This window comes from Watersipora subatra, chromosome 4 (assembly GCF_963576615.1).
Source record: "Watersipora subatra chromosome 4, tzWatSuba1.1, whole genome shotgun sequence".
Classification (NCBI taxonomy): Eukaryota; Metazoa; Bryozoa; class Gymnolaemata; order Cheilostomatida; family Watersiporidae; genus Watersipora; species Watersipora subatra.
In genome coordinates, this window is record NC_088711.1 from 60,839,711 (window position 1) to 60,859,313 (window position 19,603).

At 35.6% G+C, this 19,603-nt stretch overlaps 2 protein-coding genes across 3 annotated transcripts; both read left to right on the forward strand.

The window, feature by feature from the left end:
- The first annotated feature begins 3,584 nt into the window (after positions 1 to 3,584).
- Positions 3,585 to 10,541, forward strand: LOC137394016 (regucalcin-like). Its single transcript, XM_068080730.1, has 5 exons — positions 3,585 to 3,871; positions 4,407 to 4,589; positions 7,705 to 7,920; positions 8,093 to 8,236; positions 10,068 to 10,541. The coding sequence occupies exons 1-5, from the start codon at positions 3,709 to 3,711 to the stop codon at positions 10,274 to 10,276; spliced, it is 915 nt and encodes a 304-aa protein (XP_067936831.1). The 5' UTR covers positions 3,585 to 3,708; the 3' UTR covers positions 10,277 to 10,541.
- An 829-nt stretch (positions 10,542 to 11,370) lies between these two features.
- Positions 11,371 to 18,554, forward strand: LOC137393267 (regucalcin-like). Of its 2 annotated transcripts, none has more exons than XM_068079736.1 (5): positions 11,371 to 11,542; positions 13,766 to 13,948; positions 14,636 to 14,851; positions 15,721 to 15,864; positions 17,570 to 18,554. In XM_068079736.1, exons 1-5 carry the CDS (start codon positions 11,380 to 11,382, stop codon positions 17,779 to 17,781), a joined length of 918 nt encoding a protein of 305 aa, XP_067935837.1. In that variant the 5' UTR covers positions 11,371 to 11,379; the 3' UTR covers positions 17,782 to 18,554. The 2 variants fall into 2 exon arrangements, with proteins under 2 accessions (XP_067935837.1, XP_067935838.1); XM_068079737.1 differs by having other exon boundaries at positions 15,721 to 15,884; positions 17,570 to 17,733.
- The last annotated feature ends 1,049 nt before the right edge of the window (positions 18,555 to 19,603 follow it).

Here is a 19,603-nt window from a genome sequence, read left to right on the forward strand (position 1 = left end):
TCTCAATACATAAACATTCGAGATGCTGTGGTAGATTGTGTTCTCTCTTTATGTTATAGATTGTGTGATTTAATATACTCTTTCTAATAACGCCCATGCCTTGTAGGTCTTACCAAATCAGCAGCAAGATCCAACTGTGTGATGGGATAGATACACCTTGCAGGGTATTTTTAGAGCCCATCTTTGTTCACAGAAATTTCGGAAAGCATTCTCATGACCATTTTTCTGGTCTGAGTCTTATACCTTGTCAACTAAGACATCTCTATTCATGTCTCTGAATACACCCAAACTGCTAGCCGTTTTTTGTCACTGAAGAAAGGTGCTTTTAATGTATTTCCGCTGACCTGAGAGACAATTTTTGCCGTTTCATTAAAGGTTGCTGGACCACCGATAGATCAGGTTTTCCACTGCTGGGAGTTGCGTGCTTAACGGAACTAACTCGTTCAACTCGATACATTCAAATCATGTTCTTTTATAATTCTTTTTGGTTTCTACCCTCTCAAATCTTTCAACCACCAACACTTGAATCACAGAGATAAGTGATTACTCATTCGTGGGATTACTGATGCTGTCTTGTTACATGAGTGGTCACTAGCTGCAGCTTTGGTGGCTATAGCCAGCTGATTAGAGGTTTGGCCCAATCACTCTAACTTCTCCAAGTATGGGTCACATGTTTCCTAAATGTTGACTGTTACTAGCATGTATATAGCTCAGGTATTTTCTCACCTGTATCATTGCAATATCAGTCATCTTCTAAAGCTATGAACCTGTACAGGACCTGTTTAGGGTTGTCATGCGCTACCGGTATACCTATTCTACTGCAGCCATTCTAGCATTGGCAACAACAAAACCACCAAGCATGAGTATGACGTAATCTAAGGACTTATGAAAGCTTTTGTGCTATCAGTGGATACACATGTACTTGTTCACTCAAATTCTTGCCTCCTCTTTTTTATAAAAAGTCTTTTAGTGTTTCACTTTTTTCATCTAACTGGCTGGGAACAAAAATTTTTTGTCTTAATAAAGAAACCACACATTGTTTCTGAAGACACCTATCATGGTCAAGTGGTCATATTCAACTGGCATAGCTCTATTTATACTTAGTGTACCAAAGGTATAAAATTAGCCGTGAGTTATCTTTCAACTGAGCCATTGACATGACTAAACAAGAGAGGTAGACAGATTGAATTATTAGCTGAAAACTCTCTAAACCGACTCAGTATCTTTATGGTGATGTTACAAAACTGTCATTCATGTAAACAGCATACTAGATACTTAATAACATAGCCACACCATTGAGCATGGCAAATACTGTGTTTGTTACACTCGCTGCTGGAAATATGTCATGGCTGCTTACAACTCCATAGTATAGCCCTATCCTGCACCTTTAGGACCGAGCTATTCAGGTCATGTCATTAAACAAACATTTCATAGATAGCCGGGATAGACTGACAGGAGGGGGGAAGGGAGGCTGGAAAGAGTACGATAGCATCTTCAAAGCAGGGCTAGCTCATCTCAAAGGTGCAAGTCTCTGTAATGAATTCAGCTCCCAATCAACCTCACATTGTGTTTACACAGTTAAATGAGTTGGTCATGCGTTGCTGAAAGCTAACTGCATTTACCTTCAAGCTATTGAATGAGTGTGTATCTTGCTCATAAACACACCTCAGGAAACCGTATGAAAACTTCTTATAAAATGTTGAATGAAGTCAACTCACTCAGTGAGAAAAATTATGGTTATAAAACTTTGAAAAAAACGCTTTAAAGACAGAGTCTGGCAATCAAACTTGAAGGACCAACAGCCATAAATTCAAATACTTCACAACTTAATAAAAACTTGCTGTTTCTTTAACTTTATTTTGTTAATTTCCACAGATAAAAGAGATACATTATGTCTCTGTGCTCCCTAGTTTAGTTTATCACTATGTCATTTTCACCAATAGAACCCTTAGACTGGCTTAGAGTGTGCATTTTATTCCATGCTTCGAATAGTATATATACATATATATGTGGGCATCTCAGTTGTAGCCCTCTACACACTGCATTCATCAAATGAGTCAAAACTTATTTACTCTTACTAGACTTTTAGGGCCATTCCAGGGGAGACAACTAGTTTCCAATATATCAGCTTATGTCCTTTTTAAGTGACTCCTTCATCCCATATCTTCAGCTTCTATGTACTCCAACCAATACCATTAAATCCAAAAAATTGACAATTTACTTCGTAATGGAAGCACATCCTATGTGAAATACGGTGTGTGGTTAAACTTACACTCTCACAGCAGTAATGCCCAAACCCTTATATTATATGGTCATACCGCTTGTCTTGACCAAGAGACAAAAAGTTATATTTGAGAAATGGGCAGAATGATAAGGCACCTGTAAGCATAATTATGTTTTAGCTGACAGTAGCTTTTTACATGGCTATCTTTAACAAATGCTAATTGACAGGCCATAAATCAGGTAAAAAGACATTTGAACAATGACGAATAGCAAGTTTAGGAAGGAGACAAATTATAGTTTTTAAATCATCATTTGTTTTAAATGACTCTAATAATGTAAACAGTTGAGCTCAATAAACATTTTTGTTATCAGTTGCAATGATATTCGCACAGTAAAAACTGTTTATGATCAAATTTAATTGAAAAATGCATATACTAGTACACATACAAACTGTTTGTGCCGGTTAAAATTAAAAAAATACACTTTAATGAAAACATTTTCAGTTCAATTAGAGCATTTGTATCAATAGTCAATTATAAACGATTCCATTTCTTCAATAGTTACAGAGTTATATCAAGAAAATATCATTACCACTGGTAATGATAGAGTGACTAGTTCACCACTGGTCTAGTATATGATAGGGTTACTAGTACACCACTGGTATAGTATATGATAGGGTGACTAGTACATCACTGGTATAGTATATGATAGGGTGACTAGTACACCACTGGTCTAGTATATGATAGGGTGACTAGTACATCACTGGTATAGTATATGATAGGGTGACTAGTACACCACTGGTATAGTATATGATAGGGTGACTAGTACACCACTGGTATAGTATATGATAGGGTGACTAGTACACCACTGGTATAGTGTATGATAGGGTGACTAGTACACCACTGGTATGGTATATGATAGGGTGACTAGTACACCACTGGTATAGTATATGATAGGGTGACTAGTACACCACTGGCATAGTATATGATAGGGTGACTAGTACACCACTGGTATAGTATATGATAGGGTCACTGGTACACCACTGGTCTAGTATATGGTAGGGTTACTAGTACACCACTGGTATAGTATATGATAGGGTGACTAGTACACCACTGGTCTAGTATATGATAGGGTGACTAGTACACTACTGGTATAGTATATGATAGGGTCACTGGTACACCACTGCTCTAGTATATGATAGGGTGACTAGTACACCACTGGTTTATTGGTTTCTTAATCACTTTCCATCATTTGCTCGTGTCAAGAATGTTTGTCTCTTACAATGCTACAACAACTAGAGGTCAAAAGATTAGGTTGACATTTGACCTTTATAACATAAATAAAGTTGATCCGAAAAGCTTCGAGTGATTGACCAAGGCTTAGAGTCGAGTGATTGAAAGCCACAACTTAAGATTCTCTCCACTGTTAGTAGTTCATACATACAGGGCTCTTTTATCTCTCATTCACGGCTTGCGCTTGTCAAGGATGGTTGCCGAAGTCGAGATATTGTACAAACATGCTGCTGCAACAACAGGCGAGGGACCTCACTGGGAAGAGAATTCCGGCAAGCTTCTGTTTGTCGACATACACAAACACACGGTCAATCGATTTCATGTAGAGACAAAAGTCAATGAGCAGATAGAACTAGGTAAGTGAATAGATCACCAAGTTAGTTCAATGAAGAAGCACAATCTATCTATTGGTTGAAAGTTATCATCGCTAAACCAGGACTTGTTACTATACTGTGGGTTTCTGCAGTTTTATTGTCAGGCTAAGTATCTCTATCTCAAAAGACGTAAAAGTTTGTGAGCAAATTTTTCAGTTTAAATGGAATTTTAGTAATGCTGTCATATTGCACAAGAGTTTTAGGAAGCCAACCTTTTTATTGAAGATGGTTGTTGTAATACTCTTTGAGCCTTTGGCTTCAAATCTTTGTTTACTTTGTACAATGCAAGTCAATTTTATAATTTATCCAGCTTTTGGAAAATATGATTTTTTATGAAAAGATTTTGCAAGTTTACACAACTCTTTATAATAAATAAGAACTTGAAAACCTATGTTACTTTTTAACTTTTTATATAGTGTCTACTGAAATTATTTGCCAATCTTCTAGATTAATAGTATTTTAAAAATAAACATCTAAAGACAGCTGTTTTTATTTTATTATTGTAAGCTTGTTTCAGCTGCAGACGCGTCTCTGATAGTTCCCAGTAGAGATGGAGGGTACATTGTGAGCTCCCAACGAAAACTCTGCCACCTTGATTGGGATACAAAAGAGGTGAAGGACCTCTTTGAAGTACCTGAAGTTGGTCAAAAAGATCGGTTTAATGATGGCAAATGTGACCATCAAGGTCGTCTTTGGGCTGGTAGGTTTATGTGTACCTAATAATACGAAAGTTTAGGAGGTCTATGTCGATCAAATAATATGAAAGTCTTGTTAAGTTGTGACCAATAAGACAAGTGCTTTTCAAGTTGTATGCTTACATACCGTAAGTCCTTATGCTCAAGCCGCGCGGCCTGTCATTGGGCGTGGCTTTTGGTTCAAGGTCATAGGCCGCGGCTAAAGCCAAGTTTTTAAAACTAAGGTGGGGCTCAGGGCGGCTTCTCGATAAATCCGGTCTCTGCTCAGTTCCGCGCTATAACCAAAGAATCGCAGTCATGATACACTTTTATGTAGGGGGTTTTGGCGACCTACTTGTTTATTTTCAAGGTCATGTTTATGGAATACTTTAGAATAAAGAAGAATTTATCGCTCTCGTTTAACTCACCACAGTCATAGGTAATTTGCAACTTTTCATTCTTGACTGGCATTTTTCCATAAACGTGAAGCCCTCTAACAGTGCAATAAAAATCTAGCTGAGACATGGCAAATAAGTTATTGATGCAAGGGTTTAGGAATTTTAATTCGAACTTGGAGGTAAAAGAAAATTTTTTTCACGTGTACTGATGTAGCCTGGTTTCTTATTCAAGAGAACGGTGGTATAGCGAAACCCGTCTTAACACTCTCGCTCCTGAAGGGGGTCAAGGCGACAAAACCTCCATCATTAGCCGCTGTCTGTGGGCATATGCGGCTTGTTGGAGGATTATTTTTTTCTTTCGTGAGTCATCTGGTTTTGAGCACAAGCCATGCGGCTTGAGCATGAGGACTTACGGTACGCAGATAGACCTAGGTACAGCAGCTTATGTACTATACATATTTTTTGTTCTATAGTCTATGTTCTATGATTTTACGGTTAAAGTGTTATACTCCATATCCTATAGTCTACTGTCTTGTACCTTAGCAGTTAACATGAGGTGAGGAGAATAGACTGTAGCCGGTTACAGCGCTACAGAGTAAAAAACTAAGTATTGTTGCCTCCTAAAATATACTTCATTGCATCCAATCATAAATGAGTTGTTGTTATTCAATCCAATAAAAAGTGAGGCCTGTTAATTATATCCAATAGCATTACAGCGTTCATTTTGGTATTGTATATGCTTGCCTAAAGCTTAAACTATTGCCTTTCTATGTACTATTTCATTATTCTTTACATGATAAAGAGATGTTATCAACTGAGTTACTATAAAACCTCTATTTGACTTCCACTATAGGAGATGGGTTGAAAAACAGAGCACCACCCTTTAATGAAACGCCACCTCTATTTGACTGCCAATCTGACATTGTTTGATTTTTACAAACCCATTATAAAAAGTGATCGGTTGAAGAATGTCCCAAAAATGGAATTAATAATGACTCGGTTACATCAATAACAATTAAATCTTTTATTGTTGCTGTAGTGGTTGTCATGGTTTTAGTGACGGTCTATCTTAGAAGACCGATCATCACGATCATCAGAACTACACTCCGATCCGAAATCACTAAGGTCTAAATCCAATCCATTGTTTTCAAATTCATCTATAATGCGGTTTACAATCTGGCCTGGAGTGTTTGGATGAAAAATGGGAATACTCTTCAGGAACAATGTACGATGTAACAGCAGCCATTTTTATGTCGTATCGAAGTCCTTTTTTTAATTCTGAAGCTTTACAGTTTTTTTTTCAAGCTTTGAAAGTGATGTCATCAAAATAATTAATTACTGTATCTGGCTAATATTTTTTTACTAAAAGTATTTCTTTGTTTAACTCGGTCTAATACTTCGTCGTGTATAAAAAAGGGTTTACCAAAAATGCTGAGGCCGATGGCATTAGTTTCGCTCCACCCAAAGAAGAGTGCAAAATATAGGCAACATTAGCGTCGCTTCGCTCATGTGAAGGTTAAATTTATCTTCCCATAATTCTGACAAGCTAGTCAAAACATACAACAACACCCTCTATTTGAACGTCACCTCAAATAAAATGTCACTATCAGGAAAGGAATGAAAAGTAGAATGTCATGGCCTTCAAATAGAGGTTTTACATTATATCCTGTGTCACGTCTCCATTTTTAGCAACTAGCAAACTCAGTATCAGGAAAAATAGAAAGACAAATAGGAGAACTTTAACAATAGTCAGCAAGCTTTTATTAATCCTTTGAACCCTAGAGACCAGTATTCCGGCATTTTGTGAGGTGTGTCAAAAACCCTACCGGCCGGAATACCAAAATTCTCTGTCTAGAAATGCGGATTCTAAGTAACTGCGTAAACCAATCAAATTACTTCTTTCACAGAGGATTAGACCAGAAATTTCACTTCCATTTTTAACTATTTCAACTATCTTCATTAAATTTTTTCGTTATAATAACAATTTTTATTGGATTGATATCGCGAAAAACTTGATACGACACGTTTGTTGGTGGGTCAAAGATGTTTGTGATGCAAACCAAAAATTATATTATTATATTATACTAACTATAACTTTCCAGATTATTTTGAGTCATAAAATGATAGACATTATCGATAGATATAATGCTGCTAAAACGATTTTTACAAATTTTTAAAATTTTAGAATTTTTAGGCCCGAAGAATTGTGAAACACTTATTTTTTCTATTCGGTGACATTTGCTGTAGGTTGCCAGACTTTTTCACCAGTGTTTTACCGAATATCACTGTATTGTGAGCATATTTAGATATATTATTTAATACAAGTTTAAAAATTTCTGAGCGTTGGAAAAATTGCCCAGGAATACCAACACGCATTGACAAGGCCAGCCAGGGTTCAAAGGGTTAACAGTTGTAAGCCATAGATGACAAAAGGGGAGTTTAATACACCAATCAGTATACATCACTTGCTTATTGACACCTATTCTGACCATATAACCTAAACTAAATGCGAAGGCTACAAAGTTGTCCTTTGTCAAGGAGAGGAAGGAAAGGAAGGAAGGGTTGTTTGACGCTAATAGACCATGTACACATAACCTCAACCTGTAACAAAAACATTACCTGCATCAAAAATCAAACTTGGTCACCAGCAGCTATAGTAATGGATTAGTTACTGGTGCATATCTCGCTACTACTTATATAGTATATAAGTATATATACTTATATAGTTTCGCTGTGCTCGCAGGAACAATGGGCTTTGAAACTGCTCCAGCAGTACCTGAGCTCGGGGCTGGCCGTCTTTTCATGATGGAGAAAGGAAACCTGTCAGTTGCAGATGACACGCCCTTTGACATTTCCAATGGTTTAGCTTGGTCAGCTGATGACACTGTCATGTACTTTGTTGACAGCATCCCTCGTCACGTATACGCTTATGACTTTGACCCGAGCAATGGAGCCATCGGTAAATGTATTTATACTAGTAATTCAACTTAGCTACTAACCAGACTGCAGATGGATTTGTAAGCGTTATTAGTAAAAAGAACTGGCTGAAACCATTACTGACGAATGTCAGCCAATCAACTCACAATTGGTAGAACTTACATTTACAAATCTTACTCGATTAATAATTGTAGCAAACAGACGAGTGGCTATTGACTTTAGCAAATGGTCATTAGAAGAAACAGGGTACCCTGATGGCATGTGTATAGATCAGGAAGGGAAGCTTTGGATTGCTGGATTTGCCAGCAGCAAAGTGATGCAATTTGACCCGGTTACAGGTGAGTTTTTTGGCATCAAAATCGGAAACAGCATTTACATGTTCCATAGTTCCTTTGGTTTTCTCTCGTCTTTAAATGCTGTGAGACCAAAGTTGATCATCTTGGTGTTAGTTAACTCACAATAGTATTGCATGGCTAAATATTGGTCACTTGTTTGTGGCCTTAACCTGTTTCTATTGATATGTATACATATATACGCGTATTTATACGTATATATATATACGTATATATATATATACATATATATATACGTATATATATATATACGTATATATATATACGTATAAATACGCATATATATGTATTTTTTTAATTTAATATATATATATACATACATAGGCCTACTAGAGAAATGTCCGGCGTTACACGGGTATTAAAAACAGCTTATAAACAGTGGCAGGTAATGTAGTTGCCTGCCACTTGCCATTAGCCTGGCCGTTGCCAATGGATAATTTGAGCAAGCTAGTATCTGTATTGCTACTTACTAGTTAAGGTCGTGAGAGCAAGATTTAGTGACGTTGCGCCGTAACGTAATGTAGAGTCGCTATGTATATTTTAACCTAGACAACCACTCATATCGCCTAATGAATCCAATACATCTCACGTAGCTCAATTGGTTAGCTTATTGTCTGGTGAATGGGAGGTTTCAGGATCGAATTTTCTGGGATACGGATTCTTTATTCCAAGATTTTAATAGCTATAATAGCTGGACAAACCAAATAACAGAATCGCAGAATAACAGACACACGAAGACTGGGATTTATGTATATCTATATATATATATATATATTTATATAATATATATTTCTCAAAGTATGTAGATCTGTCTGTCATTCCGGCTATAGCTATAGCGCATGCTGATTATTTTACCAATGCGGCCACGCGTTACGATGCCCCTGTTAAGAAATATTTTTCGTAAGGTTCAATTACCATATCTGAATTCAAGGCCAATTCTTCTCGCGCAGACAATTATATTGTCTCCGTATCGTCGTATTCAAAGTTTTGATAGATAGCTTCTGGTGAAACGGTGACCTTTTTTATACACACACACTTTTATGCAAGAATTTTATTATTAATTCTACATATTTACGATTTCTATTGTTTTCTCAGTTTGTATTAATTGTATCATTACCGAATCATCTTTTATTGTAATCGTAGCAAAACCGCCTTAATTTAGCTATTACTTGCCAATTATTTCACATTTACATCTAAACCTTTTTATAGTCGTTTTAATTTTTTAATTTATTTGACCTACACGAAACATTTTCTTCATGATATGAAGTTTAAAAGTGGTTTGACAAAGTTTGAAAACCTTTACAGTTGTTTTTATTTTCTCTGTTAATTTATTTCAATTTCACAAAACACTTTTCTCATGATAGGTCCTATATGTAGTTTGAAAGTTAGAATGGCAAATATTGTTATATGTTAAATACAAATAAATTTTCTGTCCAAAGACTTTGTCATTACCTGGGCAACGCCAGGTTGTACAGCTAGTAGATGTATATAGCACTAGAGTAAATTATACTATTATATAAAAAACACTTAGTTATATATATAGTCATATATATAAGATATACATATTTGTATGTATATACAAATATATATATACTTGGTACTGAAGTATTTACAAATATATTTGTGTATACACCAGTAACCTTATGAAAAGGTCCGTGTGTCAGATTTACAACAAGTAACTTCAGGGTCAGTTCTCTAGCTGCTCCAGTATTATACGAAACAAAAGATATTTCATTCGCCCCTCAACAATGTTTCTAAAACAGCTGTTTATGTCCGAAGATGTTAAAAACTACTCATGTATTGCTGACAATTGCAGGTCAAAAGTTATCCGAAGTCAAACTGCCAGCCAAGCAGGTGACTTCATGCTGCTTTGGAGGCAAGGATTATGCTGATATGTTTGTTACTAGCAGTGCCGCAGGATATTCACCTGAAGAAATGGCAAAGGTGGACCCACTAAATGGTTCCATCTTTAGAGTAACCGGGCTAGGTAGCAAAGGACTTCCAGCAGACAGCTACTGCCCGTAGATGATTTACAAATTCCAACTGATTTATTGCAAACTTTAAGATAATATAATAAAGTTTATCATGGGAAATAGTATATTATCTATATGATATTTCTATCATATTATCTATATGATTTCAGATGTGAAACAATTCTTAGTATTATTTGTAATGCTTGTAGTGGTTGAGATGAAGTTTAATATTGGATACTTCATGATTTAGTTGTTAGTAAACTGTATGTTTGCAATTGCTTTATACAATATTTAAATATAAATGCATCGGTTAAGAAGTATTTGGTGTCATGCTGAGGGTCTGTCATGTTCAATGCATGTTTTTGCGGTCTTTTGATCATTAAATTTAAGTAATTTTGCACTTGCTGATAGCAACTTCTACAAAAAGTGTTTCAAGCTGAAAATCTGGTTATTTGACCTTTTGGATCAGATAACGAGCGAAGATGTAGCCTTTGTTTAGTATAAAGAGTGTATTAAAGTACTATATTAAATACTAAAATACTTATTTAAATATATTTATAATTTACTTATCCGATTTAAAACAATCAAGTTATTCAAAGAAGAGTGTAGGCTTTACAAATATGTGATACCTAATGGTATCACATGGATCTTGGTTTATCGTGGGTTGCCAAAGTCAGCAGAAACAGCTTCCATGACAGCTTAAAATATTGTTACGCTACTGTACTAGCCTTTGATAGACTCTGATAGATATTCTACGTTTTTGCTCCTTATTTCTCTCTATTTATTTACTAGTTTTGCTAAAAAACTAATTTTGGCCTATTATTGTCTTTATACAGGTTTAGTATACCCAATTAATCTGCATATTTTACACACATTTTTTGAATAGATTTGTTTCCATCAGACATTGATAAGCCATTGACTAAAAAATGTCCTGTGAGAAGCCAATCTGTCAAACAAAAACGCCATGTGTATATATCAACCCTTGCAGAGTCTAGAGATCCTCAACTGCTTTGTTTTAAAAATGAGCAAACAATCTTGACCTGGCTAGGTGCCAGTAGATAGTGAACTAGTGATATGACAAGATAAGACAGGTGCTTGAAGGTACTTATATCAGCACATTCTTCTAGCCTCCTTTGGTAACCACGGTTAACTGCAATGGCAGCGAAAGTAGAGATTTTAGTTAAGCATGCTGCAACGACTATCGGAGAAGGGCCGCACTGGGAAGAAAGTTCTGGAAAGCTGCTCTATGTGGATATTAACAGTCGTACTGTCAATAGATTGCATGTGGAGACAAAAGTGAATGAGCAGGTGGAACTAGGTGAGTGGCAGCTAGCTAATATCCATGTAAAGAAAAGGAACACGCGCTATTGCATCAAATGGGTGGCCCTGAAACTAATTTTGTTGATGTGTATCTTTTAGGATTAATCAGTGGACCAGCCAATGGTGTGTGTGTGTGTGTGTGAGCCGGTGGGTCAGCCAATCAAGACAGCAAATTTCAGCATCCCCGAACATTCAACTTACACCGTATTACACATAACTTACACCGTAACTTACAAAATTGGTTTCTGCAAGAAAAAGGCAGTTAGGTTCTTGTTTTGTAATTACCATAATTCAGCCTACACTGGCCTGAGCTATTTGGTCGGCTTAGTTGCCAGACTATTCGGCAAATGACAGTCCTAACATTACATCTGGTTGCCTTGGGCTGCAGCAACCTATCTTCAATTTTATTAATATACTAGGTGAATGCCCGGTGTTGCACGGATAATAAAACATTTTTGCACAGAAAATTTATTGTTAATCAACGTATACAACATTAAAGGAAGGTGTTTGTTTATTTCTGTGTGCGCTATGAGTTTAATTAAGTTTATGCTACATGTACATATATTTATATATGTATATATATAAATATATATACATATATATATATAGCATTTTGAAGAAGTCTGGACACGTATTTTTTGTCTAACACGCTGGCCTTTCTATGCGCCAATAAAGATTGGCAGGTGTAATAAGTATGTTCACAAGTATTCTATAGTATGGCAAGACGCCCAAGTGGTGTAGTGGTTAGCACGCCTGTTTGCAAAACTGTCATTTGTGAATTCAATTTTAGAGCGAAGTAGTTTTTCCGTTCCTAATGCTAGCAAGCGCTGCAAGTGTGCGTATTTTGTTGTTATAACTGGACATACGATAGACCAACAGACAAACACTTGGGTTTATATACATAGTTAAAAGGTAAAATAGTACACTGGCAGTCCAGAGTGTCATGAGAGATTGTCATGTGTAATAACTATGTGCACAATTATTCCGCAAAGCATGAAGTTGATGGAGTGGTGCAGTTGGTAGAACACATCGCTAAAAAACAGAATATTTGAGTTTGATCCCTGTGCAAAGTGATCCTTTTTGCTAATGTTCTAAGCATGACTTCGGACAGACACAGCTCTTATTATAGTAAAGGTTGATTTTGTATTGAATACGTTAGAAAAACATAACTTGTTGAGTACCTAAACACTGATGACATAAAACTGACAACCTTTCAACTGTATGTCCTGAATCCAGGCACTGAAATACCTGCTCTCTCTGTTCCCTCTGCTATGTTTTTTGTTTGTTTGTTTTTAATTGAAAAATAATGTAATTCTTGATAAAATTGTTTAAGGATTATGTTTGTTAAAATAAAATGCCATATTTTTCATATTATTTGATCCAATATTCACAAGTGCTGATGGGTAGGTTAACTCCTAGCGTGCTTTAGAGAAATAGAACAAGTTGAACCGCTATTTTCTCACTCTTATGTAAATGATATTATTTCTACCGTTGCAATGGCAGTCTAACACGCCGTGAGAGATAGCTATCTGCAAAATTATTCTAAAATTTTTTCGAAGGTGCATGTGTTCCTGTGTTGATCAGTAAAGCTAAATGTAGAGAGTTCGAATCACATGCAAGGTATTCTTTTTCCAATATCTAGTAAAGGCTTCAGACAGACAGACAGACGAATGATCTTACTATAATAGTGAAGAATAGGAGAATGTAAATAGGAGAGACTGCATTCATGTGTTGAACAACAACTGTCTGTCTGTAATACCTTATCAAACAGAAGTGTTATCTTTGGTTTTGGAGTTGGTAATTTGAAACCACGCAACTGCTGATATTGTAAAATATGTGGTTATCATTTGATAATTGGGTCACTTGCGGTAGTGTTCCTCTGTTCAACTCCTTCGACCCTGATTTGCTTGTGTTTACACGTTTCTTCAAAAGTTACCTTTATAGTCAGCTGCTTTACTTGATACAGTTATCTAGACTAAACGAGAATAAGCTTGTTCTGGCAGAGCTGACATCAGGAAACATACTTTTATAGTGTGGTTTGTTTACTTGATGTGTTTTAAAATGATTCGTAAACCATGTTGGTACAGCTTAGAACCCAACAAAGTTTCATATGCTGGCAACCACATACCCAGCAGTTTAATCAATGTGAGGATGTTCACCCTCTTTGATAAGAGGATACAAAATATACTGTTAAATGTTCTTTTATGTACAACTATAACAGATGGTACTGCTTCCCTCATTGTACCCAGCAATGATGGAGGATACATTGTCAGCTCTCAGAGAAAAATCTGCCATCTTGATTGGGACTCCAAGAACTTGACCGCAATCGCTGAAGTGCCCGCGATTGGTGCAAATGACCGGTTTAACGATGGCAAATGTGATCACCAGGGACGACTTTGGGCTGGTAGGTGTAGCCTTGTATCACCCCTTTAACGAACCAAATTATGAAGCTCTCTCAGGCTATAGATGCTGATCTATGTAACAAGAATAGACTGCAACACTGCATTAACACTGATAGTGTGAGATAGTGGGCATGGCTTCGAGTATCTCCTTTCTGTATCCACTTCTCTGGAACCATCTATCAGTTTGTTTGTCTTGTAAGCATTTTAAAATTATAAACTTTAAGATTATAAACTTTCAGTAGATTATCCTAGTGACTGTACCCCTGCAAAGCGAATGATGCCATTTTAGCAAATTCACTGTTAGACAAGTGCAAAGATCAACTGAATCAACTTGTTTTGTTACAATGTTCATGGCACAGTCGTTGTAGTTCATGAAACTGAAAACGCACGAGTCAGAGACATGCTGAGAATGCTTTTTATTTACTCCTTGGGTTCTGACAAAGGTTGGTCATTTGATGTCAGGTGTTTTCTTAAGGTATAGAATAATAACAAAGTGAAGTTAGTACAATGTTTTAACTTGATGCTTATAAACAAGTACGATCTTACACACTTGATATTCATTTCAGGATATTGTCCCAGCATTTCTTTCAACTATTTCAATATTTAGGAGATAAATAATAACCAGAGTGAAGTGTTATTCAGCTGTTGATGTTCCAGTGAGTGCGAACAACCTCTAAACTAATTCACAGGTACTATGGGACATGAAACTGCTCCAGCGGAACTTGAAATGGGTCTGGGCCGTCTCTTTAAAATCGAAAAAGGGAGTCTAACATTGGCAGAGGAAAGACCAGTAGATATATCTAATGGTCTAGCTTGGACCGCTGACGACACTGTCATGTATTATATCGACAGCATCCCTCGACATGTTTATGCATATGACTTTGACCCTAGCAATGGAAGTATAGGTACGTACATCTTCAACATTATCTTCAGGTCCTGCTGTGGCGAACTGACAAACCCTAGCTAGCGAACAATATCAGGTAATGCAGTATTTGTAGATAGCACTGTGTGATTTTGAGATGTCTATCCATATTTGTTTGTTCATCACAGCTGAGTAAACTGGTGTCTTGCATCCTTTGCTTGATGTATGTAGACAAGTTGTAAGGAGACAACTCTGATATGATTTGCTCTTTTAGTACTCTAAGCACAATGCCAATGGTTTATCCAATTTTTTAGCCGTTGGTGTTAATGACAGTTATTCTTTATTCAAAAATATAATATTTATAAGTCATGTAATAAATTAAAAGAATGTTATGAAATATTGTATACGTATTTTTTAACAAGCTCAGATATGTGTTGACAAGTATTGGTTTATGTTGACACATATTGGCTCGTGTTGACATGTGTTGACAAGTATTTGATCACATTGACACCCGTTGATAAGTGTTGGCTGATGTTGACACGTGTTGACAAGGGTTTGCTACTGTTTATATCTGTTAACAGCTCATGGCTCATGTTGGCTCATAGAGGTAAGGGTTTGGCTCATGTTGACACCTGTTGACAAGTGTTGGCTCATGTTGACACCTGTTGACATGTTTTGGCTCATGTTGACACCTGTTGACAAGTGTTGGCTCATTTTGAGACCCATTGACAAGTGTTGGCTCGTGTTGACACATAAAGACCAATGTTGACAAGAATTGAGATGTAAAGAACTAAAATTATTAAAAAGCTAATAAGTGCTCTAAATGAAAGAGTGGTCATGGTTAGGGTCATCGTTAACTTTTATTGATTTCCGATGAATACTTACCTTATTTATTGATTTATTTTGATAAAGCGAACAGACGAGTTGCTGTTGACTTTGGGAATTGGTCATTAGAAGAAACAGGTCACCCAGATGGCATGTGTATAGACCAGGAAGGAAAGCTTTGGGTTGCAGGATTTGGCAGCAGCAAAGTGATGCAATTTGATCATGTTACAGGTAATTTGACCCCACAGCAGGTAATTTGACTCCACAACAGGTAATTTGACCCCGCAACAGGTAATTTGACTCCACAACAGGTAATGAATTATGAACAGAAAATGGCATTTTCTAAACTCAACTGATGATTTTAATTATCGATTGGCTCACTTCTCTGCTGTGTGTAGAAAGTAACCAATAGCCAAGGAGATAACAAAAACTTGCAGTTTTACAATAAGATGTCATTTTTGTATTTTATCCAGAGCGCAAGGACAAAATATAAAAATGTTGTAGAGGAATGTAGCAGACTGGTTGCATCTACCGCCTGAGTTGAATTCTGTTCTATTTATAGATGTTTAGAGCTTCACTATATGGCGATTTAATTATTTTGTGGCAAGTTTCAAGGTAGTCGATTTAAAAATTGCTACCATTTAATGAGATATTGCTAATCGTATAAAGGATAAAAAATTGCTACCATTTAATGAGATATTGCTAATCGTATAAATGATAAAAAATTGCTACCATTTAATGAGATATTGCTAATCGTATAAATGATAAAAAATTGCTACCATTTAATGAGATATTGCTAATCGTATAAATGATAAAAAATTGCTACCATTTAATGAGATATTGCTAATCGTATAAATGATAAAAAATTGCTACCATTTAATGAGATATTGCTAATCGTATAAATGATAAAAAATTGCTACCATTTAATGAGATATTGCTAATCGTATAAATGATAAAAAATTGCTACCATTTAATGAGATATTGCTAATCGTATAAATGATAAAAAATTGCTACCATTTAATGAGATATTGCTAATCGTATAAATGATAAAAAATTGCCACTATTAATTGAGATATTGCTAATCGTATAAAGGATAAAAAATTGCTACCATTTAATGAGGTATTGTTAATTGTATACCTTAAATGATATAATCGTGCAATGACGATATCTCTCACACTTGATGATTTTCAGAGTGAGCGGTACAGGAATTAAAAAGTATGGGCTTCATAGCATGGCCTTCCCTACATACAGGCGTTCATGAAATAAATGTTTCTAACTATCAAGAACACAAAACACTTTTTTTAAGTTTAAACATTCAAAAGTATTAACAAAAATGTGCAAGTTTTTTACATAATAACAGTATTGTGATATATCGCGAACCATCTATTTACAGTATCATATCGTTTGAAGATTTTTGGAAATCGCAGTGCTGCAGACGGTACAATTGCCCTTGGTATTGACAAATTGATCAGCCTAATTCTTTTTTATTTGTGAGTTAGTATCTGAAGATTTGTGCAAAAACACTACAATTTTGTTGAGATCACCAAATATAAAGAATTTACTTTTGGCTAAAATGATAGCAATAGTTTTATTGCATCATAATATCTCCTTATACAGAAAACTAAAACAGAATAGGACTTTGACTAGCTATTGTGGTGAGACGATTAAATGTATAGGCCTATAGCGGTTTGTATTTGAAAGTTTTGTGTGCTTGTAGCAGCTTGAACTGATCTGACAGCTTGTTAGTTTTTGCTTTTTGAATGAAGACTTTGGCTTTTATAGATGGCATTTTTACATTTTCTGTCCCGTTTTCTCTGTTATATTGGTAGTCTTTGCTCTTTTGTTTGAGTAAAAACGGTAGAATAACATTTGCTAGTAGCTTCCAGCTAAAGATAGACATAAGCTCAAATTCAAGACGCCTGCTATGATCTTCTAGGTCAGAAGATATCAGAAGTAAAGTTTCCAGCCAAGAAGATAACCTCATGCTGTTTTGGAGGCAAGGATTACGCCGAGTTGTTTGTAACTTGCGCTAATGCAGGATATGCTTCGCCTGAAGAAATGGCAAAATTGGACCCGCTAGCAGGCTCCATCTTTAGAGTGACAGGGCTTGGAAGCAAAGGACTTCCTGCAGACAACTACTGTTCTTAGATGATTGGCTGATTGCAAATAACTTGCTGCAGTGTGGAGTGATGTCTTTAGACCGGTCGTAGCCTTATTTAGTTTTTGTCATAGCTTGCTTATTTTGAAAGTTCTGCTCCATGTATACACAGATTCTATTGATTATATAAGTAGTAGCTGATGCAGACTGTCTCTTATTATCTATAAATAGTCTACTTAAAGCACTCAGAATTAAACTAAAGTAGTTATCTATGATATTGATATGGTCTAAATATTATGACATACTGGTTGGCCACAGGCTAATAGCTGTTGAAATCAGGTCAACCGTTTAATGTATGTGACCCCATAGGAATGTTTTCTATGAGCCACAAAACCAATGAGAGATATAGTAAAGGCGGATGCGTATGAATGCCAAGTTTATCCAGGAATAAAAACTTGCAATGTAGAAGATAAAACAAGGTATAGAGTGACTAAAATTTACTCGCACTACAACATTGTTTCATATGGCTTACAATAAAATTAAAGGCACAGCTTTAAAATCTAGACAAATCCAACTCATCACGTGCTAAAACATACTCTTTTTTATGGTTTATGGAGTACAGTTTTAGCTCTTGTTGAGTCTGGTTTGTTCAGATTTAAAAGCTGTGTTTTTAGTGTTATTGTAAACCATATGAAACAATGTTGTGATGTAATTAAATTTTAGTATACTCTATATATTTGGTTTCATTACAAACTCTTTTTTAAATTGCATGCTTAATACCTGAGGTCATCACAATTAGAATTATTCTGAACTGAATATAGAAGATAAATTCACTCTAATCCTTTGCTATTCTAAATCATGTTCCGAATAGGAATGCATGTCTAACAGCAGAGGTGATTTATTTAAATAAAAATGACTACTTATGGCACAATTGCTAGCATTGATATTGCTAAAATTTCTGGGGAATTTAGAAAACCTGTACATGACTTAGTAAACATGTACAATAAGATTTTGATAGAACAACAGCATGTCTTTTGCAAAATAGTATATACACCAATGAATATAGTATATACACCAACGAATATAGTATATACACCAATGAATATAGTATATACACCAAGGAATATAGTATATACACCAATGAATATAGTATATACACCAATGAATATAATATATACACCAATGACAATAGTATATACACCAATGAATATAGTATATACACCAATGAATATGGTATATACACCAATGAATATAATATATACACCAATGACTATAGTATATACACCAATGAATATAGTATATACACCAATGAATATAGTATATACACCAATGAATATAGTATATACACCAACGAATATAGTATATACACCAATGAATATAGTATATACACCAATGAATATATATGTATATACACCAATGAATATAGTATATACACCAATGAATATAGTATATACACCAATGAATATAGTATATACACCAATGAATATAGTATATGCACCAATGTTCGCTCAACTTACATTACGCAATAAGTTTTTGTGAAAAGTTAAAAAAATGGCTTCAAACTGAAGAGCTTTAGATGGCAAAAAGTCTGAACAGACGTCATAAATAATGTGATAAACTCCCTCAATTGGCTTGCATTAACAAAGGCTTCAAATAGAAAGCATTCAGTGCTGTCTATTCATCAGGAAGGAAGGTGAGCTGGGTATACTAGTAACTTATGGATGGTAAAAGAGCATTACAAAGTACACAAGGAGACACAACTTCTCAGTTAATTGTAGTACATACTTCTCAATTATAATTGTACACGGAACAGCATTCCGTGATTTGGAAGTCAATGAAGCAGAACATTTCACACTCTTGAGCGTGCCCAGA

Excerpts from the sequence above, each read along its gene's own strand:
- LOC137393267 (XM_068079736.1), top strand. The coding sequence starts at position 11,380 with ATGGCAGCGAAAGTAGAGATTTTAGTTAAGCATGCTGCAACGACTATC. Across the intron at positions 14,852-15,720 it reads CCCTAGCAATGGAAGTATAG|CGAACAGACGAGTTGCTGTT; the intron begins GTACGTACATCT and ends ATTTTGATAAAG. Across the intron at positions 15,865-17,569 it reads GCAATTTGATCATGTTACAG|GTCAGAAGATATCAGAAGTA; the intron begins GTAATTTGACCC and ends ATGATCTTCTAG.
- LOC137394016 (XM_068080730.1), top strand. The coding sequence starts at position 3,709 with ATGGTTGCCGAAGTCGAGATATTGTACAAACATGCTGCTGCAACAACA. Across the intron at positions 4,590-7,704 it reads TCAAGGTCGTCTTTGGGCTG|GAACAATGGGCTTTGAAACT; the intron begins GTAGGTTTATGT and ends CTGTGCTCGCAG. Across the intron at positions 8,237-10,067 it reads GCAATTTGACCCGGTTACAG|GTCAAAAGTTATCCGAAGTC; the intron begins GTGAGTTTTTTG and ends TGACAATTGCAG.